Raw genomic sequence first — 21,344 nt, 5'->3', positions numbered from 1 at the left:
CCGTAATAGCCGGAAAGTTCTTCTTTAGTTTCAAAAACATGTATTCGTTAATGCAAGTCTAAGGCCTGCTCTGTATTAGGATTGAATAAAACTGACGACTGTTTCAGTAGGTCACATCACGGTCTGTATAATTCTACAAGCGACCTAACGGCCGGTATAGCTCCGCTGTGTTTATGTAGAGAATAACTATTGTGACACATGTTGTTGAAGAAGGTGGAAATCTTTGATAGCTTATTTCAGAGGCCAGAAAAAGGTAGTGGCTAAAATAACTGCAAAAACACACGATTGAAGATTTGAATATATAACACATTGGATCATCCCTAAGAACATATCAACCAAAGCTATCTGACAAAAATGGCAAAAGTTGCCAGAAGAAATAAAAATTGCAGATTTCACCATAATTTCAATAAATCATATATTAAAATAATCACTTGGAACCTGTATACCAAATATCAAAGCTATCAGACTTGCAGTTTTTGAGAAAAAATTTTTGACCAAAAATGGCAAAAATTGCCCTAAAAATACAAAATTGCAGATTTCATCATAATTTCAATATATCTTATTTAGTTTATTTGTAGGAACCTGCATATCGAATTTCAAAGCTATCAGACCAGTAATTTTGGAGAAATACATTTTTTCACCAAAAATGGCAAAAATTGCCCAAAACACAAAATTGCAGATTTCATCATAATTTCAATACATATCATAAAGTTTATCTGTAAGAACCAGTGTACCAAATTTCAAAGCTATCAGATGAATAGTTTTTGAAATACCCATTTTTTGATCAAAAATGGTAAAAATTGCCCCAAAGTTACAGAATTACAGATTTCTCCAGAAAATTAATATAATTTATTATATTACTTTTAGTTTATCTGTAGAAACCTGTATACCAAATTTCAAAGCTATCAGACCAGTCCTACTTGAGAAACACTTTTTTACCAAAGTGGCAAAAATTGCTCCCAAAATACAAATTTGCATATTTCTGCATGATTTTTAAAGAGTTTTGACCAAAGACGACAAAAATTGCCATAAAAATACAAATATGCAAATTTCACCACGATTTGAACGAACATAACTGAAGTCACCCTAAGTAAACTGCATATCAAATTTCAAAGCAATCGAACGAGCGGTTTCAGAGAAGAAGATATTTTTACCAAAAACAGCAAAAAATGCCCCAAAAATACAAATATGCCAAATTCACCACGATTTGAACAAACTGAAGTGAGGTCAGCCCAAGTGAACTGCACATGAAATTTCAAAACAATCGGACTTGCGATTTCAGAGGAGAAGGCAATTGTTGACGGACAAGAGACGACGGACGGACGATGGACGCCGATGGAAAATCAACCTATTTGATAAGCTCCGCATCGCCGACAGCGGAGCTAAAAATACCTGTAGCCAAATATCTTTGTCACCTCGCATCTCATTGAAGCGGTCAAAGTCCTGACTTCGTACCATCAATACCGGCTAGCCAACAACCGGTACTAGGTACCTAATGTTGTTGAAATTTAAAAATTGCAGTAATATGTTTATTTTTCAGCTTATCACTACTTTTTTCATTCCAACGTTGTTACTTTATTTCCCCACGTCTGGTAGCCGACGTTTTGTGTTTTTGTTTCAATCTCCACATTGGGGAACTATGATCTCTGTAATAAACAGCCAAACAATCTTTAAATTGTGCCAATGAATGCCGTTCATTTATGGGCATGTTGAATGCACGCCTGTTCTTTTTATCATTATATTTTCTTTGTAAACGATTCTTTCTTGGAATGAACTTCTGCTTGAGGTGATAGAAAGTCCCTGAATTTGGCTGTCTAGCTCAAAGGTCAATGGTCGAAAGGTAATTTCTAAGGTTGAATGTCTTGCTACAAGTTCCAAGTAAGGTTGGACAAAGGCTGTATCTTTGACCCTTCGTATGCGTGGGCCATTCTACCCTTGGAAGGGTATAGCGTGCTCTTATGAACATTTCATCATTATATATCATCATTAAAACGTTGCGTCTCATGAATATTTAAATTCAACGTCACACAAAAAGCCATTGCATGCATTGACCAACAATCCCCACCATTCACTCTGTCCTGGGTCTTTGCAGTCGAGACACCATAACTGTAGTGCTTGAGACGCTCGTAAAATAATCACAATGCCAAAACATCGCGTCATTTATTTCGATGCAAGGGGAAGAGCAGAACCATCCCGATTGGTCCTTTCTGCTGCTGGAGTTGAATTTGAGGATGTCCGTGTCACTGATGAAGAGTGGCCGAAGGAAAAAGCAACGGGGAGTAAGTGTTTGGTTAATGTCTGATTGCCACACGTGCACACCCCTGTCTGAACGCTATACTTAAGCTAGAATTACCATTGGGTATCGAACATGGGTATCATTACGACCTTCGTTTGCAGCAAATCTTTGTAGCCGCTTACAGTTTTATGCCCTTGTTAAACATGTATTTCCCATGCGTAGGTTTTTAACATCCGGGAATGCCAGTGCAATTGCACGTTTACCTCGAGAGTATGTTGTTGTTACCAGGCACCAGACTCGACAGCTGTTCATTCGGCGCTAGGGAAAAGCAATTTCAACTCTATGAAAGGTCGCTTGCAAGGCCCACAATGCAATGGTATGTCAAGGACAGTGTGGCCTGACAATCACATGACTGTTGGGCGATTATACAATCTTTTTGCGTGTATTCTTTCTAACTATGTCAACACTGGGCTGTGTATAGAACACACTCATGTATGTTTGCTTCGTGATATTGCTGGCAGCCCTGTATGCGTTTAAAGGTTAAAAGTTTGATCTGCTTGTAGAAAAACTACATTTCATTCTAATGAGAACGCGATGCTTCGATAACCGCAACGTTAACTGGACATGATAACCTTTAACCCTCAGTAGTAAAATTATATCCCGCGTGAACAAGGCATCCAGTCCGGTCGCCTTGCGGTCAATATGTGTGTGGAGCCGGGGGCGATAGGAAGGTGGTCTTACCGGAAATTTCTCAAGTTTGACCATAGACCTTCGAAAATCGAGGATCTAAGGTCCATGGCACTATTCTGCTATTGTTCACCAGTGTTTGTCTGATCTATATACATGTATGTTTTATGATGGCAATGTTGCCACTTTAAATCCCCCTCCTCTTCAAGTTCAACGACACAGCCTGAGCGTTCCATAGGCCCATTCAAGTTGTTTTCTTCAGTCGCCAGTCAGCGTGGTTCCTTGAAGTTCCCGACAGACTGCTTTCCTTTAGATCCCCTGTGTAGCTACAATTTCTGTGAGCATTATATTCTTCACAATCGTCCAATTTATGAAGAAGTTTTCTTCTTGCACTCTTAATAATGCTTGGTGACCTACGAGGAGAAAAATGACACTTGAAGCCAATCGTGAAAATTCCTTTTTTACACTTCCGTGAGCGGAGAGTATCCTTGAAAATTTTGATTGTGATAAAAAGGTAATGTTAGAATGTTTATCCGTCAGACAACAAATGTAGAAATTGCTTTGCTACTAGTTTACTGTTTTCTTACTGAGAAGCATGCATTGTAATTGTATTTAGAGAATACTATAAACAATAATTCCATCAATGGATCCAATTTTATTCGTTTTGCAGCAATGTTCGCTGCGAGGTCATAAAAGAATTTCAAAGTTTATTCCGCCGCAGTCGTTAGCTCTAAGGCCACTTACAGTACCAGCGATTTTGTCTCCCCTGAGGATTAGACAAAACAATGCCTGGAAAACGTATCTCTATGGTCGTTATGTCGTGCATTTTCTCATAATAGGCTCAAATATCGATAAATCGACACTGCACGGTGCTGTCACTGTTCTTGATTAAGAGACAAACCTATCTTACCATTGTGCCTGTGGCAAAACCATCAATGGAAAAAATCAGCATTTTATTTTATCATCCGAGTAGCTTCATATTATATTAAAATGGCATAGTGATCGCTGTAGCTATATTTTATTAAGAGTTCATTGAGAATTTACAAAGTTTAATCTTGAGCTCCATTATGCAAAGGAAATGTGACTGTTAACTTTAAATGCATAAGCCACGGTCTTGAACTCCATTATGCAAAGGAAATGTGACTGTTAACTTTAAATGCATAAGCCACGGACTATCTCCTTACTGGTGTTAACACGCACCACGCCATTTCCGAACTCGATGTCTCCGTTATGCGTAGTTTCTTTTACCGATGGAGGGACTATTCTACTGTTGAGACACTCTATTTAGTCGCCAGCATTTTCAAATCCTCCGCCTCCACCCCTGCGACAATGAAAGGTTCAATCTTTATAGATTCTACTGAGAATGGTCAAGTCCAAGAGAGTCGGCAAAATGACTCATACAGCATCTTATAGGTGTATTGTATGATCACATATTGACAAAAACAACACCTTAGAGAACAAACATATGGGAATAGGAATCCTTTGTAAAATATCAGTATTGACTACAGATCAAAGTATGAGGTATTAGTAAATTATGAATTATAATAGCGTTTGCTGTCAAGACGCTGTCAACTACGGTGAAATATTCATCTCCGTTGATCTTCAACAAGAACTTCGTATGGTTTAATGTATCGCTGGAACCATGTCTGCTTAGACCTTGTATTTTGAACTTTTATTGTCTTCTCAAAAGTTTATTTTCATGTGAAGGAAGGCAGAAATGATTAACAGGATAAAAGTTATAATACGAGCATTATCCTGACCTGGTCGGCTCTTTGAGTTAAGTCAAGGTGATAAATTAGAACTGACGATAAATAGTTATGCCAAATATACACCGCACAAACGTCGCGAAAAAGCAATGGTTTTTACTGCTATGCTACAAACTCCATTTGTGATCTCTTTGTTTTCTTTGTTTTGCTTTTTATTTTTAAAGAGTATCCCTTCGGACAAATGCCGTGCTTGGAAACTGACGGCGTAATGCTAAGCCAATCAAGAGCTATCGCCCGTTACCTTGCCAACGAATATGGTGAGTAAATTAATATCTACAAAGGTTGATAGTTTACGCCAGGTAAGTTTGAGCAAATATCCGAAAGTATATCTGAAAGTTATGTTTGTCGCGTATCTGAAATTCTCGATAAAATAACACATTCTTGATTTTACATTCTTGACGCTGCCGATGTTCGTGTATACATGCCAGAATGACATTGTAAGATTATAGTCAGTTGAAAAGGTAAAATCGGGTACGGAGAAAAGCGAGACTCCTAAATGACGTCAAGTTTCAGGTCATACCCTTGTCCAAACAAAATCGTCTCACGTGGTGATCCATGCAGAGATATGCTCTTATCGTTTTCAATGACGGACATCGAACACATAACAGTGAATGTGAGGGTCCTGGTCGAAGTGACACCACAACCGAAGTGAAATGGACAACAATAGCAAATGCGTATCTTACTCTTAGGTTTTATCGCGAACAGTGTTGAGTCGTCTGAACAATTACATTACGAAATGTAGGTCAAATCAGTCTCATGGCCTATTTCTCCAACACAATCAAGGTTTGGCAGGGAAAACTAACCTGGACAAAGCTAAAGTTGACATGGTAACAGACGCATGTGAAGATCTTCACCAGGGAATGGCAAAAATCTATTTCGAGAAAGATGAAGCAAAGAAGGTAACCACGTCAAGTAGTGCAATGACCTCTGTAACTTTGCCTCGAAAAGTTATTTGTATGTTCGTTACCTTAAACGGTTTTATTAAAGGACCAGTAGCTGTAACTTTCGATGATCTTTCACTATTTTCTTTTTAATGTGACCTACAGTTCTCACTCTCATACTCTTTAAAGCATGTTTAGGCTCGCGTTGTTTAGCTTGTAATGTCAGCATATATAGATGTGTAAACTGCATTGTTGTTTTTTGTAACATAATCAAAGTTTACAGCTATTGGCTCTTTAATACATGTATTCTACGTTGTGGCTCAGTGAACATATCCAGCATGCTATCACTCGTTATCCTGAAATACTTAATCAATCACTTATACAAATTATTCATATTCCGTGCTGTATGTCTAGAGTGTTACAGTTTGACATTGCAATAGGGCAGCAAGTGAAGTTACATTTTATTAGTGTCTGGACGTTTCGCATTTGATAATGCAATCATAGCAAAGTATTGTGTCTGGATAGGCTAACAATAGATGACTAGATATGTCATACCAAGGTAAGGACGCGTTAATACAAGCACTGCAGCAGCAAAGTAATAAGTGACTATTTCAACCATTATTTTATTCTGCTTTTCAACTTACAGAAAGAACTGCAGACAGAGTATGGCAAAAAGATAGCCACAACATTAGCAGCGCTTGAGAAGATACTCACCGCAAACAATGGAGGCGATGGATTCTTTGTTGGAGATGGAGTATGTGTCAAATATTCCTTTGTGTAAATGAACTCTTTTAAAAGGACGATAGCTGTAACTTTGTGTGGTATTGTTTATTGCGTTTGATCTCAAACTTATTTTGAAATACAAGGGCCTTGCCAACTTATATCAAATTGTTAAATATGAAGCGTTATTCTGACTGCCAAATACAAGAATTCATTCTCCGACATGCACGCTAGACACGGTGGTAATTGAATACTAGGCATTTCCGCATTATTTGGAGAGTTGAACAGTTAAGAACTTTATGATCCAATCATTACAACAATACTGTAAGATACGTCGTAGGTACCGGAACTGTGGGGAAGCTTCACATACCTTTAAGATGACATTACGGATCTGTGGATGGAAGTATTTTATAAGACATTCATAAGAAAAGCAGAGTCTCATGGTAAAAAACAACACAATATCGTTGTTATGAAATATTTCATTCCCAAGAGAAATTTTTTCTGACACTAATAGACTGTTTTCATAGAATGGCAAGTTTCATAATTGCTGTATCAGTATTTCCAGGGACACACTTCAATTATTCATGAGTTTGGACAGCTAGATTATGTTAGGTCTTCTCTAGAACTGTGCATGTAGTTTACTTTATATACAATCGATCATTCAAGTCAAATATTTTTTATATTCATCCGTGAGCGTTGTTGAATAACGTTTATTATCGCCATTCTTTTTTCTAGGTAACAGTGGCTGATCTTTCATTTTTTGCCCAGATGGAATACAACTTATCGTCTGCCGCCGATCTGTTGGATAGCTATCCCAAGTTGAAGGCGCTCAATGCACGTGTAGCTGCACTTCCCAACATTGCAGCATGGCTTGAGAAACGACCGAAAACACAGTTCTAACTTGCATGTCTTCGACATCGTCACTCCTCCGATATTCTTTCAGAATTTCGTGCCATAAATATCGCTTTAACTCATAGAATGCTACAGCAGTGTCAGACAGCCTCAGTAATTTGAAAAGCTGGCCAATGTATTTTTATAGTCTCCTTACATTACACATGACATGTAAATACTAAATGGCTCAAGTAGTGGGTTGTCCATATTCTTTCGACGAAGCTTAAAAATAAATTTACGTAACATCTTCACAAATATATCATCGTTTTGTTTAATTGACATGCATACAAATTCGGAAACATAATCATATGCATTATGTGATTTTGATAGGTATGAATTAAGGGGACAATAGACATCAAATCAGGTCCAATAATCGTTATCATTCAAGGTAACTAAGAAATTTACCAGGCCCAAGGAACATATTGAAAATGACAAAGGCAATGGGGTCATCTTGAACCACAAAATAGTGGTGGTACCAGGTGTCCGGAATGGGTAAGCGTACCCTGCCAGCTAGCCGCACCCGTCAAGATTGACCCAAAGCGACAAATCCATTGTTATTTGGTGAATTCACCAAATTACTTTTGTGAGTCAAAATTTGGTATGCTGTCACTCATCATTTGAGTAACAGACAGGTCATATTTTGATACAACATCTCCGTATCTACCGTAGAACTTCTTAAATGATTTTACTAATTTACTTTCTGACTTTGATTGTGTATTTTATTTTGGCGTGGTAACAATTCTCAATATTGGAAATGAATTGAGAGCTGATGAGTTTTTTAAAAGTGTGGTCGACTATAGGAGCAAGTTTTCCTCAATATGCCAAAACGACGATTCTAATGGTTCATAGTCGTAATGTCGACAGCGTGTACGTTCATACCAGACATTTATGTCAAGTTTTTTATCAAATCACATTTTCTAACTCTGATCTTCTCTTAATATCACGTACATGTCATCAAATAGAATTCTAAGAAATAACAAAATGCAATCAAAGGGCCAATTCAGCCTAGGACATATTGTTGTTGATTCATGGCCAATATTCTAATTTTGTATTGAAACCGTTCAATCTCAAGTCATGACACGCGATGTCAGTCGTGGATTAATCGTTTGAATTGTGCAGTGTGTCTGATAGGCATACATATATCAACAGTTCAATGAAATACTTTTAGTGTTTTCATTCTCAAATACATAAGGTCTGAATGCCCGGTGTTCAGCTGGTTAACACAACCTTATTTGGTATGGGGCGCTATTGTCTTCAAATTTAATTGTTGACTAGAATTGATTTGTGATAGCATCGCACATTGGACGAAGCATCGTCCCTCTAATACTGTAAGTATAGAAAAGAAAAAGATCGTTGGTATTATAAATGGTCATTTTCGCAAGCCCTATAGATACATAGCGCTCGATGTTTTTAAGCAATGGAGGGTTTTCTATAATAGGCCATTATATTTGCATTCTCAAACAATGTTATTAAATACGATTTGCATAAATTAATACGTTCACAACCAAGTCAGCAACAGCGAGACACGAATTTAACTGTCAGTGTCATTAGAACGCGCCTGCGGGACAGCTGTTTGGACTCTAAAACTTTTACATTTCTTTTCTGATCCATCACTTTTGGGGCTCATTTTAAATCCTCTGGTGTAAGAAAAGTTTTCACTGTCTTAATTTATCGAAAATCGAAAATTTAATTATTCTTCACAGGGATAGCGACCAATTTGAATTTCAAATATCGTTAAATCTTTGGTAATTTGTTTCTGTACGATCAAAACTTGTACGGTGTCACCCGATTTTTATTCTTGAGTTTGAATGACTATAGTTGAAAGATTCGTTGAGGAAAGTTAAAGCAAAATGTTAAGTCTTTCATTTTTGAGGCGCATACTACCTCAAATTCACCCTTTGATGATCACACCAAGACCATACTAAATGTGATTGAAAAATATGTTAGCCATACTATAGCACATAGCTATTCTACCTTAAAGATTAATTTACGTAGATAAACATTGAAATCATTTGTATGCCTGCATGCTTATAGGCATGTTTATTTCAATTTTTAAAGCCTCTCCAGCTCACTGCTTTAATCTGAGCCCTCGACGACTAAGATCAGCAGCGTTTGCAAGGAAGTATCTTGTCGACAAGATCACATTGTCAGAAAAACCCATGCTTCAAAACATACAGAGAGGATGTCGACCTAAATTAAGAATTTGACAATTTGCTGTTCTTCTCGATATCTGTAACTTCGTCTCTCCTGACGCCTGGTAGTGGACCAGTATATTACGCGCATATAAAGATGGCATATATTGTGTTCTCTCTACACTATATGTCTCACATCTACTTACTGTCATCAAGTAAACGTCCTTGAGTGAACACGCAGACTTTAAAGCCACATTCCGCAGATAACTATCAATGACGTCATTTGTTGCTTTTAGTCGAATAAAGCATCTGTTCTATAATAGTCACCATGCTAGAAACAGCGTCTGTCCCCGTGCGCTCTCTCTCTCTCTCTCTCTCTCTCTCTCTCTCTCTCTCTCTCTCTCTCTCTCTCTCTCTCACACACACACACACACACACACTCAGCAGCATAATGCTTGGCATGCTTCTATTACAGGGTCGCAGTTTTTTGCGTAGGTCACGCATGCCTGCAACCTCTCCAAGTTTACAACTAGGGCACACGACAAATTTCATTGAACTATTTGTTGAAAATGAAGAGATATAGGTTAACAGTCTCCTCCCATAATATTTCTCGTGATACATAGTCATAATGACTCGGCACTATATATCGGTCATATGAGGTAAAACAGGAGCAAGGTCGAGCCTCGCTTCAGGCTTTTTTGAGAACCGTTGACCATTGAGTATACTCAATGTATACTTACGGCCGCTGTGACCTAAATACAGTGTGTAAGCGCTCTAACTCGGCTTGTGGTGTCGATAAGAAAGGTTCATCTATAGTATTAGGGCCAACATAATTCCACTGTAAATCATACTTTGTGTTCGAAAGTCCATATACAGTCCATATACTTTGCAAAAGCTTTGATGAGAACCCTGGACGAGACAAAACGGGTCAACATATGAAAGACTGCAAAGCAAAGCATGATAAATTCTTCAACTCATGTTGATATATATCAGCCTATACGTGCGAAAGAGGGGATTTCACCTAGTTGTCTAACGATGGATATCTGTCTTTCATAGCTTCCAGTCAGAGAAAGCAGGTCAGTATGACGCAGCAAATATGACTTGTCAGAAGAAGAAGACATGACAACTTGTTTGCCAGTGATTTATCACACGATGTTTCCCAGAGTTAGGTGAAGAGTAGCGGCAAATATCTAGGCGTTATATTGGAAAATTGGGTTATACACGGAGTTGCATCGTCAGCATTGTTTTTAACAATGTTTAGAAGCGAACTTGCTGATCATTTTTGATATCGGAAAAATCATAACCAGGCTAGATCGCATATCAAATTTACAACTCGGAAAAGAGGTGAAGAGGACAAACTGTTTTGCAACTGAAGCCTGATATAATGACCCCAATTTAATACTGAAGTTGGACCTCTTTACTTTGTAGAGGAGAGGGGGGTAACGTTTGTGAGTATTTCACAGACAACGGTTGGACATGGCGAGAGAAGGTATTGGAAGATATTTCATCGTTTGTTCATTTAGATCCAGTCTACAAGATAAGTGAGATATGTTAAGGGGACAGAACTAATGAAATCTTGATCGCGTATAATTCACGCTCACCTCCAAGATTAACGAACTTTGTCACCATACCGAAAAAATAAGAGAGTCAGAGCAAAAGTTCGTTGACATATTTAAACTATGAGAAACAGAATACGTACTATGAACTTTGTTTACTGTTCGTTTCACAGTTTTTGCATTGAATAGCGTCTCCCGGTTTTCATGTTTGTCGTGTAGTTTACTTTATTTGCCGATGAAATAAATCATTTTATGATAATTTTATGTTAAAAAGGATTAATTGTTGGTTATGTGAATGCAAAGTTGTCGCTATTGACTCCAGTTATTTCATTCATTCACACAAAGTTGGACGGATGTGAAACGATGTAAATTCCAATGCACAATATGACACGACTCCATTACCACATACTACTGGATGGAAAAATGGAATAAACTTGCCTATAACATAATTATTTCGGCCAAAAAAGAAGACAAACACTTTAAATTTTGTTTTGTGATTACAACTCTGAGAAAAGATTTGTACGCAACTTTAAAGTTATAGTTGCAAAAATTTACTTCAGAGCTAGTCAAGCTAAGCAACGAGAATATAATTTAGAAATTACATGTTCTTGGTAGAGTAGTTCGTGTATAACTATAGACAAGAAATATATAGAACATTTATGGTGGTCAAACAAGAAAGGAAAACATCGCATATAAAAGAGTACGGTTGGAAAGTACTAGAGTCGATGTTTGACTGTCGTTAATTCCATTTACAAAATAGAGTAAAATAATAGGCATAATGATAAAGTGTGCCAAGCATTATTCATTTTTTTATACTTAGTCAGGGAACGATGCGTTCTTGGAATTGCAAGCTGCGTAAAGAGTAATACAAAGGTCCTCACGTTACACTATCTAGCGCTAGGGTCAGACAAAGAGCGCCATCTTTACACCCGAGAAGTACATATACATGCAGTTGCATAAGTATTTCTTAGTCCCTCTTGAGTTACGCTAGAGTTACTCTGAATTATAGAGTAACCTTTGTTTGTGTATAGTTTCTTTGAGTCACATATGCCATTTGTAGGTTAGTCATGGAGATTAAAATTTTCTTCGCATTGTGACGAGAATGTGATGTTGTTTCCCAACTTCGCAACTTTTCCATATTGTTTATGAATACGGCCTTTGATGACTTATATAACAAAGCATAATCCAAAAACACACACAACGCAAAGAAAAAAAACCCATCAATCTCAACAATAGGGATCATACACCCGTAAGGCACGGTACCTGCCAAGTTCATTTTAACGAGAATTAAGAGAAATTCGTCAGAATGTTATTGTAAACAAGTGACCCCTAAAACTTTCAACAGAAATTGGGTCAAATATTTGAGATACATTCAAAAGGATAAATTCACAGTAATATAACATAATATAATGTAATTATACCAACTACACACAGCATGGTCAAAATAAATGGGGTGTTCTTGGTATACAATGTCAGGACTGAATTTTGTCTGTTATTTTGTAAAGAATATCCCATTGGACAACTGCCGTGCCTGGAAACTGATGGCGCGAAATGCTAAGCCAGTCAAGAGCTATCACTTGTTACCTTGCCAACGAATATGGTAAGTGACTTGTGTTGCATTTAAAGAAGGTATTATAAAATTATATATGCATGTGTGTTGGAAAAAAGTAATAGACACTTCAAGCAAACTGTCAAGGAGTTCGTGGTTTATCCTAAACTATCGAGAACTTATGCAGCCACTACAGAAGCCGTGATTTTGTACGTCAAGACTCACAGAACATAGCAAGATAGACGAATGGACAGCCATGCAAACAACCACATGCAATTATATGGAACACGAGTACCCCAAATGAACTCACCGTGACGTTAACATAACTGTTTAGTATGTATACCCCTGGTCAAGTAATATTATTACCGTCCCGCATACGTGTACACTCGACAACGGGTTGCGCGATCTATTATAGTATCTCCAAGTTCCACTCTCTCACATCCCCTCTGCGGCTATACCTCAGACCATAATACCGCCCTCGGCAATTGAGCCGAGCGAATCTTGACTCTGCGAGCCAGTGAAGCCGGCGAGGCTACGCTAGAGCCCGGCACAGTCCCTCCATGGATAGAGGAACTGTGAGCCCCGCTTGCTAGAAAGACCGTTTAGGGCGCGTCGCCATATGGTTGAGGATAGAGATGCTTTGCGAAGGAAGGGCTGTGAGAGAGTCGGCTCCCAGGTGACCATTACTCAATCTTAGGTTCAGGTACACATAAGAAGCTAAATTACCTCTCTCTCTGCTATTTTAGGCAAATCAAGCCGGAATAGCCGGAGAGTTACTTTTAGTTCCAAAAATGTATTCGTAAAAATTCTCAGGGTTGCTCTACGTTAGGGATTCACTAAAATTGACGACTGTCAAAGAAAGCGTTTATGTTTGGCCGTCTAGGTAAAAGGTCAATGGTCGAAAGGTAATTTCTAAAATTGAATGGTCAAGTTAGAAGGTCTATGGTTGGAAAAAGGCGTTATCTTTGCGTCTTAGAGTGTGTGAGCCCTTCTACCCTTGGAAGAGTTTGGCTTCCTGCTATGATATAATATGTAACGGCAGAAAAACGTGTGTGTTTTTAAACCTGTAAACTATCGATTGACCTTGAGTTCCATTACTCACCCCGACACCAGGGTTTGCTGACAAGGTTCTGTACCCAGTATGTAAAACATCGCGTCACATGATATTCAAATATAACGGCAGAAAGACATTGTTTCGTCATTCTATACGCTGTGAGTGACCTTTACACTTCATTCTGGCCTAATTCTGACCCTTGGCTTGGCTCTGATTGTATCTTCAGCCAAACAGAATAATGTAATGTAAAGTGGGAGACTAGTTGCACCTGTTTTATGAAACGAAGGGATATTGACTTTTTCCAAACAGAAAGACAAAATAAATTTGCACACTAAGTTTTCTCAGAGAATGACCCTTTTAGTTTGTCATAACTTGCTGCCTAAAAGTTTGGTATTTGCAGTACCTGCAGAATGTGACTTTTACGTTTATTTAATGGTTTCTTTGCAATTTATATTGAAAGATCTAATCGAAATTTCAATAGATATAAGTAATCAAGTATCTAGAGGTTTTATATTATTGCTTTCAGTCAGTACTGAAAAAGTTATAAAAACGTAAATGTTGTGTGTACAAAGCAAACTGAATTGTGGGTAATTTATTGTACTGTGTACCGTAATTGTTCATCAAATCACATTTGCTAACTCTGATCTTCTCTTAAATCATGAACATGTCATCAAAATAGACTTCCAGTCTAAGAAAAAACAAAATGCAATCAAAGGGCTAATTCAGCCGAAGGCACGTTCTTGTTGATTCATGGCCAATATTCTCATTTTGTATCGAAACCGTTCAATCCAAACAGTCATGACTCGACGTCAGTCGTAGGTTTAATCGCTGGAATGGTGTAGTGTGTCTCATTGGCATACATATATCTAAAGTTCAATTAACCACTTTCAGTGTTTTATGAGGTATGGATGCCTGGTGTTGAACTGGCAAACACAACCTTATTTCGTATGAGGCGCTATTGTCGACAACAAAGTTAATTTTTGACTAGAATTAATTGATTGACAATAGAGCAATGGAGCAAGCATAAGAAGATGGCGGGATTGGTATTTCAATTTTCAACATACTTTAAGGAAAGGAAAACATGAACTCGTTTTCTGCATCGTCCCTCTAATACGGTTAGGCTATTAAATGCCAGATGTGTAAATAGAAAGGTCCTTTGTCTTATCATTGCTCATTTTTGCGACCCATACATATACATAGCGTTGCATGTTAAGCCATTGAGGGTCCAACATGATAACCTATTATATTTGCATTGTCAAATAATACCATTTAATACAATTCAGAGATTGAGCATTTGATGATCCCTGCAATATATTGGACACAACCAAGTCAGCAACAGCAAGACAGGAATAGCATCGCTTGATGACACACAAACCACAGACACAGCATAATGCTATGATTCTATGACAGGGTCGTAGTTGTTTGTGTAGGTCAACCTCTACGGTCATGTATTCAACTTGGGCACACGATAAATTTAATTGAACTATTTGTTGAAAATGTAGAAATATATTAAGGTTAACAGCCCCCTCCCATAATATTTCTCGTGATAGCTTGAACAGCTCCTGTATAACTATAGACAAGAAATGTATAGTAAATTTATTCGTTATGGTGGTCAAACAAGAAAGGAAAATATAGCATATAAAACTCTACGATTGGAAAGCGCTAGAGTCGATGTTGACTGTCTTTAATCTCATTTGCAAAATAGAGTAAAATAATAGACACAATGATAAACTGTGCAAAGCATTATTCAAGTCATTTGTTTATATTTGTTCTGGAACGGTGCTTTCTTGGAATTGCAAGCTGCGTAAAGAGTAATACAAATGTCCTCACGTTACACTATCTAGCTCTGGGGTCAGACAAAGAGCGCCATCTTTTTACAAGTACACATACATGTAGTTGCTTGGGTATTTCTTAGTCACTCTATATTGTATGCAGGAGTTTAGTTTCTTGTTATTCATATTCAAATATAACGTCTGAAAGGCATTGCTATCTGTCGGCCTTACTCTGTCTTTCTTTGTGACGTAGTGCGTGCAGCAGCATAGTGCATTCTGTCGAGATACTGTACTGCCTGACGTGGGCATACCTTAACAGAGAAAAACCATCATGCCAAAACATCGCGTTATTTATTTCAATGCTCGAGGAGGAGCAGAACCGTCCCGTTTGGTTCTTTCTGCTGCTGGAGTAGACTTTGAGGATGTCCGTTTTACAAGGGAAGAATGGGAGATTGAAAAACGAACCGGAAGTAAGTGTGTGATGTGAATCGTTGTCGGATTGCCACACCACTGTCTGAACGCTAGAGTTACGCTTGAGTTACGCTAGAGTTACAGAGTAACCTTTGTTTGTGTATAGTTTCTTTGGGTCAAACTGTGTACCCTTTATCAACACATATGCCATGCGTAGGTTAGTCACTGGGAGTAAATTTCTTCGCATTGTGACGAGAACGTGATGTTGTTTCGCAACTTCGCAACTCTTCCATATTGTTCAATATGATTATGGCTTTTGTTGACTTAATTGCAAAGGGTAATCTAAAACACAAATGCAAAGAAACAAAACTAATCTCAACAATATGGATCATACACCCGTAAAACACGGTCTCGAGTTTAAAGCACATAGGCATAACTTGCGTCCTGTTTGTTGCAACTTTACCCACCCTTACCGCATAGACAAGGCATCTCCTGTAGGTAGTTGTCAACCCATCGAAGGTCGGTCACTCTTACCGGATATTGGGTGGCTCAATTCCTGCAATCTCTGTCGAGGACAAATAGTTTACAGAATTCAGTGAGTTGGAGAACGTGGTGACTTCCATGCCATTTATAGTGGTATTGTATGATCAAGCCTTCACATAATTCACACTTTAGACACAAAACAGTGTGAAATGCTTTGAAATCCATTATTTATGTATTAAAATTAAACGTGGTGGTAATATGGTGGCGTTACGTGAAAGTATTGTGTAATTTAAACTGTTGATTCAGAATGATTTTCGTATGATTATAACAGTTACATCTCCGGTTTTTAGATTCCATTTGATGGAGGGCAAACAAGAACTGGCCCCATGATGATCACAAATAATTACTTGAGCTTAACGTGCCAAGATCGTTAAGAGAAATTCATCAGACTGTAATTGTAAACAAGTGACCACGAAAATTTACATGAGCCAACAGAATTTGGACAAATATTTGAGACACATTTAATGGATAAATTTACAGTAATATAACATAATATAATGATACCAACTACTCATAAGAGTAAGACAAATGAAATGTCCTGGTGTTCAAATTAAGGACTGAATTTTTTTGTCTGTTATTTTGTAAAGAATATCCCTTTGGACAACTGCCGTGCTTAGACACTGATGGCGAAATGCTAAGCCAGTCAAGAGCTATCGCCCGTTACCTTGCCAACGAATATGGTAAGTGACTTGCGTTGCATTCAAAGAAGGAATTATATCATTATATATGCACGAGTGTTGGGAAAACTGACACTTAAAGAAAACTGTCAGAGGCCTTTTTCAAGATAGACGGATGGACAGCTCTGCAAACAACGACATGCAAGTATACAGAAAACAAGTACCAAGATGAAGTAAAATTTATATGGCCGATCAGCATGTATACCCCTAGTCAAGTAATATTATTACACCTCCCGCATTATTAGACTATCATGACTCGCTCGCCACGTGGCGTATTAAAAGAAGTAACACGGTTAAGACACTCTTACCTGCTCGGTGAGGTGATTTCGACCACTGCGGACTACCTGAATCTTTCACGCACTGAACTAGGTGTCGTGGACTAGTTCCGTGGCTCGGCCACCGACGTTTTGTTCGGTTTAATAAAATATGACATTTGTGATTCTTTGGTACGCTCTTGCCGTATTCAGCGATCAAAAACAAAAACCTAACGGTGCTTTGTCCATGGGTTGAAACGGACACCACAGCTCAATGTGAAGTGAACGTTCAACAGTGTCACTTGTATATATAATATCGAAGGTATACTCGTCCTGATCAACGTTGTGTTACCTTATCTGCTACATCATAAACTTATCTGGCTGATAGTTTATTTCTTTTACTTATAATTAAGGTCTGGCTGGAAAAACTAATCTTGAAAAAGCCAAGGTAGACATGCTGAACGACACTTTTGGAGATCTGCTACAGGGAATAGCAAAAATACATTTCGAGAAAGATGAGGGGAAGAAGGTAAGCACGTCAAATAGTGCGCAAACATCTGCAAAATTAGTTAGCTTTGTTACAAGTGACACGAATACTAAACAGTGCCTAATTAATATCCATTCATGGTATATTGAGGCTGAAGGAGCAATTCATGAAGCAATCGTTCGTAACTTTTCAAAGTTCTTTAATCACTTGCAAAGGTTAATCACATTCAATGCTGTTTACCTACAGTTCTCTAACCTAATACTGCAAATCACTAATCGAATACCTATGCAGAAGCAGCAAATATTATTTGTTCAGATCATGTATTCACAATTTGATTTGGTGGGTACGAATATTGAGGTATTTACCATGTATGATAATACCACCGCAGCAAAGTGTTACTTCTCGAAATATTTACATAAGTCAAACTAAATTTGCCGTACTTATACTGATACATTGATGCAAAAATCGTAGTCTAAGAGTTATTGGTCATTATTTCAACCACTGCATGATTTGCAGGCAGAATTGCAGTTAGAATACGACAAGAAAGTAGCCACAACATTAGCAGCGCTTGAGAAGATGCTCATTGCCAATAATGGAGGCGATGGATTCCTCGTTGGAGATGGGGTAAGCGATATGATGTCACATTTCCATTTTCCTCAAAGGAATATGTTAAAGAGACGATAGTGATAACTTGTGTGTCATTGTTGTTAATCACTCTCAACATTATGTTGACTCAAGAAGTATCTGCCTCTGCCAACAATTAGCATGTCAAAGATGCACTGTAATGTTAATATTCACAAAGTAATTAAAAGAATTAAATTCATTTGCTAACAACCACATATCCACATGATTTGGAGAGTGGAACAAGAATTATATGGTCCAAACATAGTAAAAAATACTGAGAAATTACCTCTTCGCTTATAGACAATAAGGCTGTAAAGAAGCTTCCCAATTGGCTAGCATACTGAAGACATCACATATTTAAAGATCTCGAAGAAAAGTACATGACATATGTTAGAAAATCAAGTCTCGCGATAAAAAATACGGTATTGTGAGTTTTCATGTTACAGTAATCAAAGAAATAATTTGACTGTTAAAGGGACTTTCTCGACAACACAACAGTGGGCGAGTTTCTTAGATTATATTCACCTTTCGTATTTCAAAGGAATACATTTAAAATAATCGTCAGACCAGAATATCATACGCAGTCTTCTCTTGTCCCGTCTTTGCTCGTTTTGAATGACGTATATTTTCGACATTCTCTTATCCAGGTATCATTGGCTGATCTTGCATTTTTTGCTCAGATGGAATGCAACTTATCGTCTGCCGCCGATCTGCTGGACACTTATCCCAAGTTGAAGGCACTCAATGCACGTGTAGCGGGCTCCCAACATTGCAGCATGGCTTGAGAAACGACCGAAGACAGAGTTCTAACTCGCATGTCTTCGACAGCGTCATTACTACGATTTTCTTTCATAATAATTTTGGAATTTTTGATGCAAAATATCATTTTAACTCACAAAATGCTTCGATGGCATCAGTAATTTGAAACATTTTCCAATATATTGTAGCTTTTACATTTCGTACTAAAGGGCTGAAGTAATGGGTTGTTCATATTTGGCAAATCTTACAGAAATAATATCATATTGCATCCCACTTTTAATCATAATTTTATGACAATTTGCACAAATTCAGGAACAAATAATTTATTAGCTGTGTGATTTTTAGAGATGTCATAGTAGGGACAACACATGATTTTGATTGTATATAACTGCTAATTACGATTCTCAATATTTCACACATTCTCACACAGAGTGAACAACATATATTTTAAGTTGTTGAAGGCTACACAGACGAGCTGTAATCAAATGAGCAGCGAAACGAAGTCTCTAATGATTTAAAATCAACACATTTGCATTGTACTTTTGCATTTGACACAAAGTACGTTCATGTGTTTTTATCTTCTTTGTATATCAAATTTTCTGATCGATAATGAAATATATCATCGGTGAACTTACCATCACAGTAGGCTACCAAAAATAAAAAAAGTCGAAAGTTTAATTTTATTGAAGATTTGATTTTCTCTTGTCCTGTTGATTTATGTCAAATATTTTATTGGTGATTTCACATCTAACCCGCTCTTTTCAAATAATCATTGTTCTTCCCAATATGGTTAGACTTTATAGTCTTGTGTCTTGTTAGACAGTCGTGAGTAATTTGTTGCAATGGCTTCTTGAAACTGACACAATGACACAATGATTGACATATCTTCGGGCGGACATCCTAACTTGACTACCTGTTGGAAAAAGACAAATCGATGTTTACATCCCTTTGCATGGCATTTCTCCTTAGACGTAGTCACAATTATTCAGTTGATGTTTAGATAGGCCAGATACGGTCAAACGAAAGAAATGTCATGCGCAATTTCATGGGGAATTAGGCCAAATTTGGCCCTAAAATATCCACAACGATCATTAGACAGCGTTATGACTGAATATATGTCAGCCAACTAACAAGGCTTGCGGTAGCGATATTATAGGGTTATTCACAAAATACGCCCTGTATGGACGAGGGCTCAGTGAGTGACTTATTGGACGAGCCGAAGGCGAGTCCTACACGTCACTCACTGAGCCCGAGTCCATACAGGGCCGTATTTTGTGTATAATCCTATTATTATACAAATCCCTCTAAAACTAATTCTATGGTAAATTTTGAGGGATGCGGCACGCACGATCTACTGCTCCGTAGTACAAGTCCCTTGCGTTGGCACGAAGCCAATTAATTTTCAGTGCAGTACAAGCAAACTTCGCTGAATGTTTTCAATTTAATTAGTTTTTTAAAATAAAAATCAATTGCATTTAGACTCAGTTTTGTGTTTAGCGTGTTTTTAACCTTATACTACGAATACATTTTGGTGGAAGTTGTTATTATGTCTATAACTCACCGTTATTATTATGTCTATAACTCACCGTAAAATAGTTTGTTTACATCCGATAATCGCTAGGTCAAAGGTCAAACAGGCGCGTCGCGCGTCTCCCGTATTCGGGACTCCGCGTACTATACAAAATACGGAAAGTTATTGGACGGTCAAACTCCCATAGGTTACGGCAGTAGGTGTATAATAATGTTGGATATTATAGTCTGGCATCACATGTATATAATTCAAATATAAATGGGAGCTTGTGTTCCAAAGTCCAGACGCTATTCCGTGAGCAAAAACTTTGACAACAGTGTAGGCGCAGGTCAACACCTAGACCTTATCGTATACTATACTTTACGTGACAGAGAACAAACAAAGGCATATATTGTATAACCCACTATTTCAACTAAAGTCAAATTAGGTCAGCCAACAGGCATAAAAGCAGGGGCTTTACCTGGATGCCGAACATCTGATATCTCTGATTCAAAGCTTTTAATAACAGAAAGCAAGGCGGTATGACGAGCAAATACGACCTGTCAACAGAATCATTGACAAACTGACAAGGTAATCGTCACACTATGTTAAGGAGAACAAAGTACAGAATGGCGAAGAATTTGCAGGCATTATCGTAGAAAGCTGGATTCAACACGCGGAGGTTACTTCTAATCAATAATGTTTGTGTACGCCATCTGAAGGAGTTAGAGTCTAATAAATGTTTAAATTTCAAAAAACATCACGAGTATAAAACTGTTGCATTTCATTCGAACGAAGGAAAGAGGATAACCGGCACTCCTCTAATCTAGCTGAA

General features: G+C 37.8%; 2 protein-coding genes across 2 annotated transcripts; both read left to right on the top strand.

The window, feature by feature from the left end:
- The first annotated feature begins 2,049 nt into the window (after positions 1 to 2,049).
- On the top strand, positions 2,050 to 7,438 carry LOC139126365 (glutathione S-transferase-like). Its single transcript, XM_070692435.1, has 5 exons — positions 2,050 to 2,279; positions 4,854 to 4,946; positions 5,473 to 5,588; positions 6,217 to 6,324; positions 7,026 to 7,438. The coding sequence occupies exons 1-5, from the start codon at positions 2,141 to 2,143 to the stop codon at positions 7,188 to 7,190; spliced, it is 621 nt and encodes a 206-aa protein (XP_070548536.1). The 5' UTR covers positions 2,050 to 2,140; the 3' UTR covers positions 7,191 to 7,438.
- An 8,024-nt stretch (positions 7,439 to 15,462) lies between these two features.
- LOC139126350 (S-crystallin SL11-like) lies at positions 15,463 to 19,693 on the top strand. Its single transcript, XM_070692418.1, has 5 exons — positions 15,463 to 15,714; positions 16,786 to 16,878; positions 17,543 to 17,658; positions 18,133 to 18,240; positions 18,888 to 19,693. The coding sequence occupies exons 1-5, from the start codon at positions 15,576 to 15,578 to the stop codon at positions 19,023 to 19,025; spliced, it is 594 nt and encodes a 197-aa protein (XP_070548519.1). The 5' UTR covers positions 15,463 to 15,575; the 3' UTR covers positions 19,026 to 19,693.
- The last annotated feature ends 1,651 nt before the right edge of the window (positions 19,694 to 21,344 follow it).

Source organism: Ptychodera flava (genome assembly GCF_041260155.1).
Source record: "Ptychodera flava strain L36383 chromosome 3 unlocalized genomic scaffold, AS_Pfla_20210202 Scaffold_27__1_contigs__length_13241970_pilon, whole genome shotgun sequence".
NCBI lineage: Eukaryota > Metazoa > Hemichordata > Enteropneusta > Ptychoderidae > Ptychodera > Ptychodera flava.
This window is presented reverse-complemented; position numbering and strand designations above follow the sequence as displayed.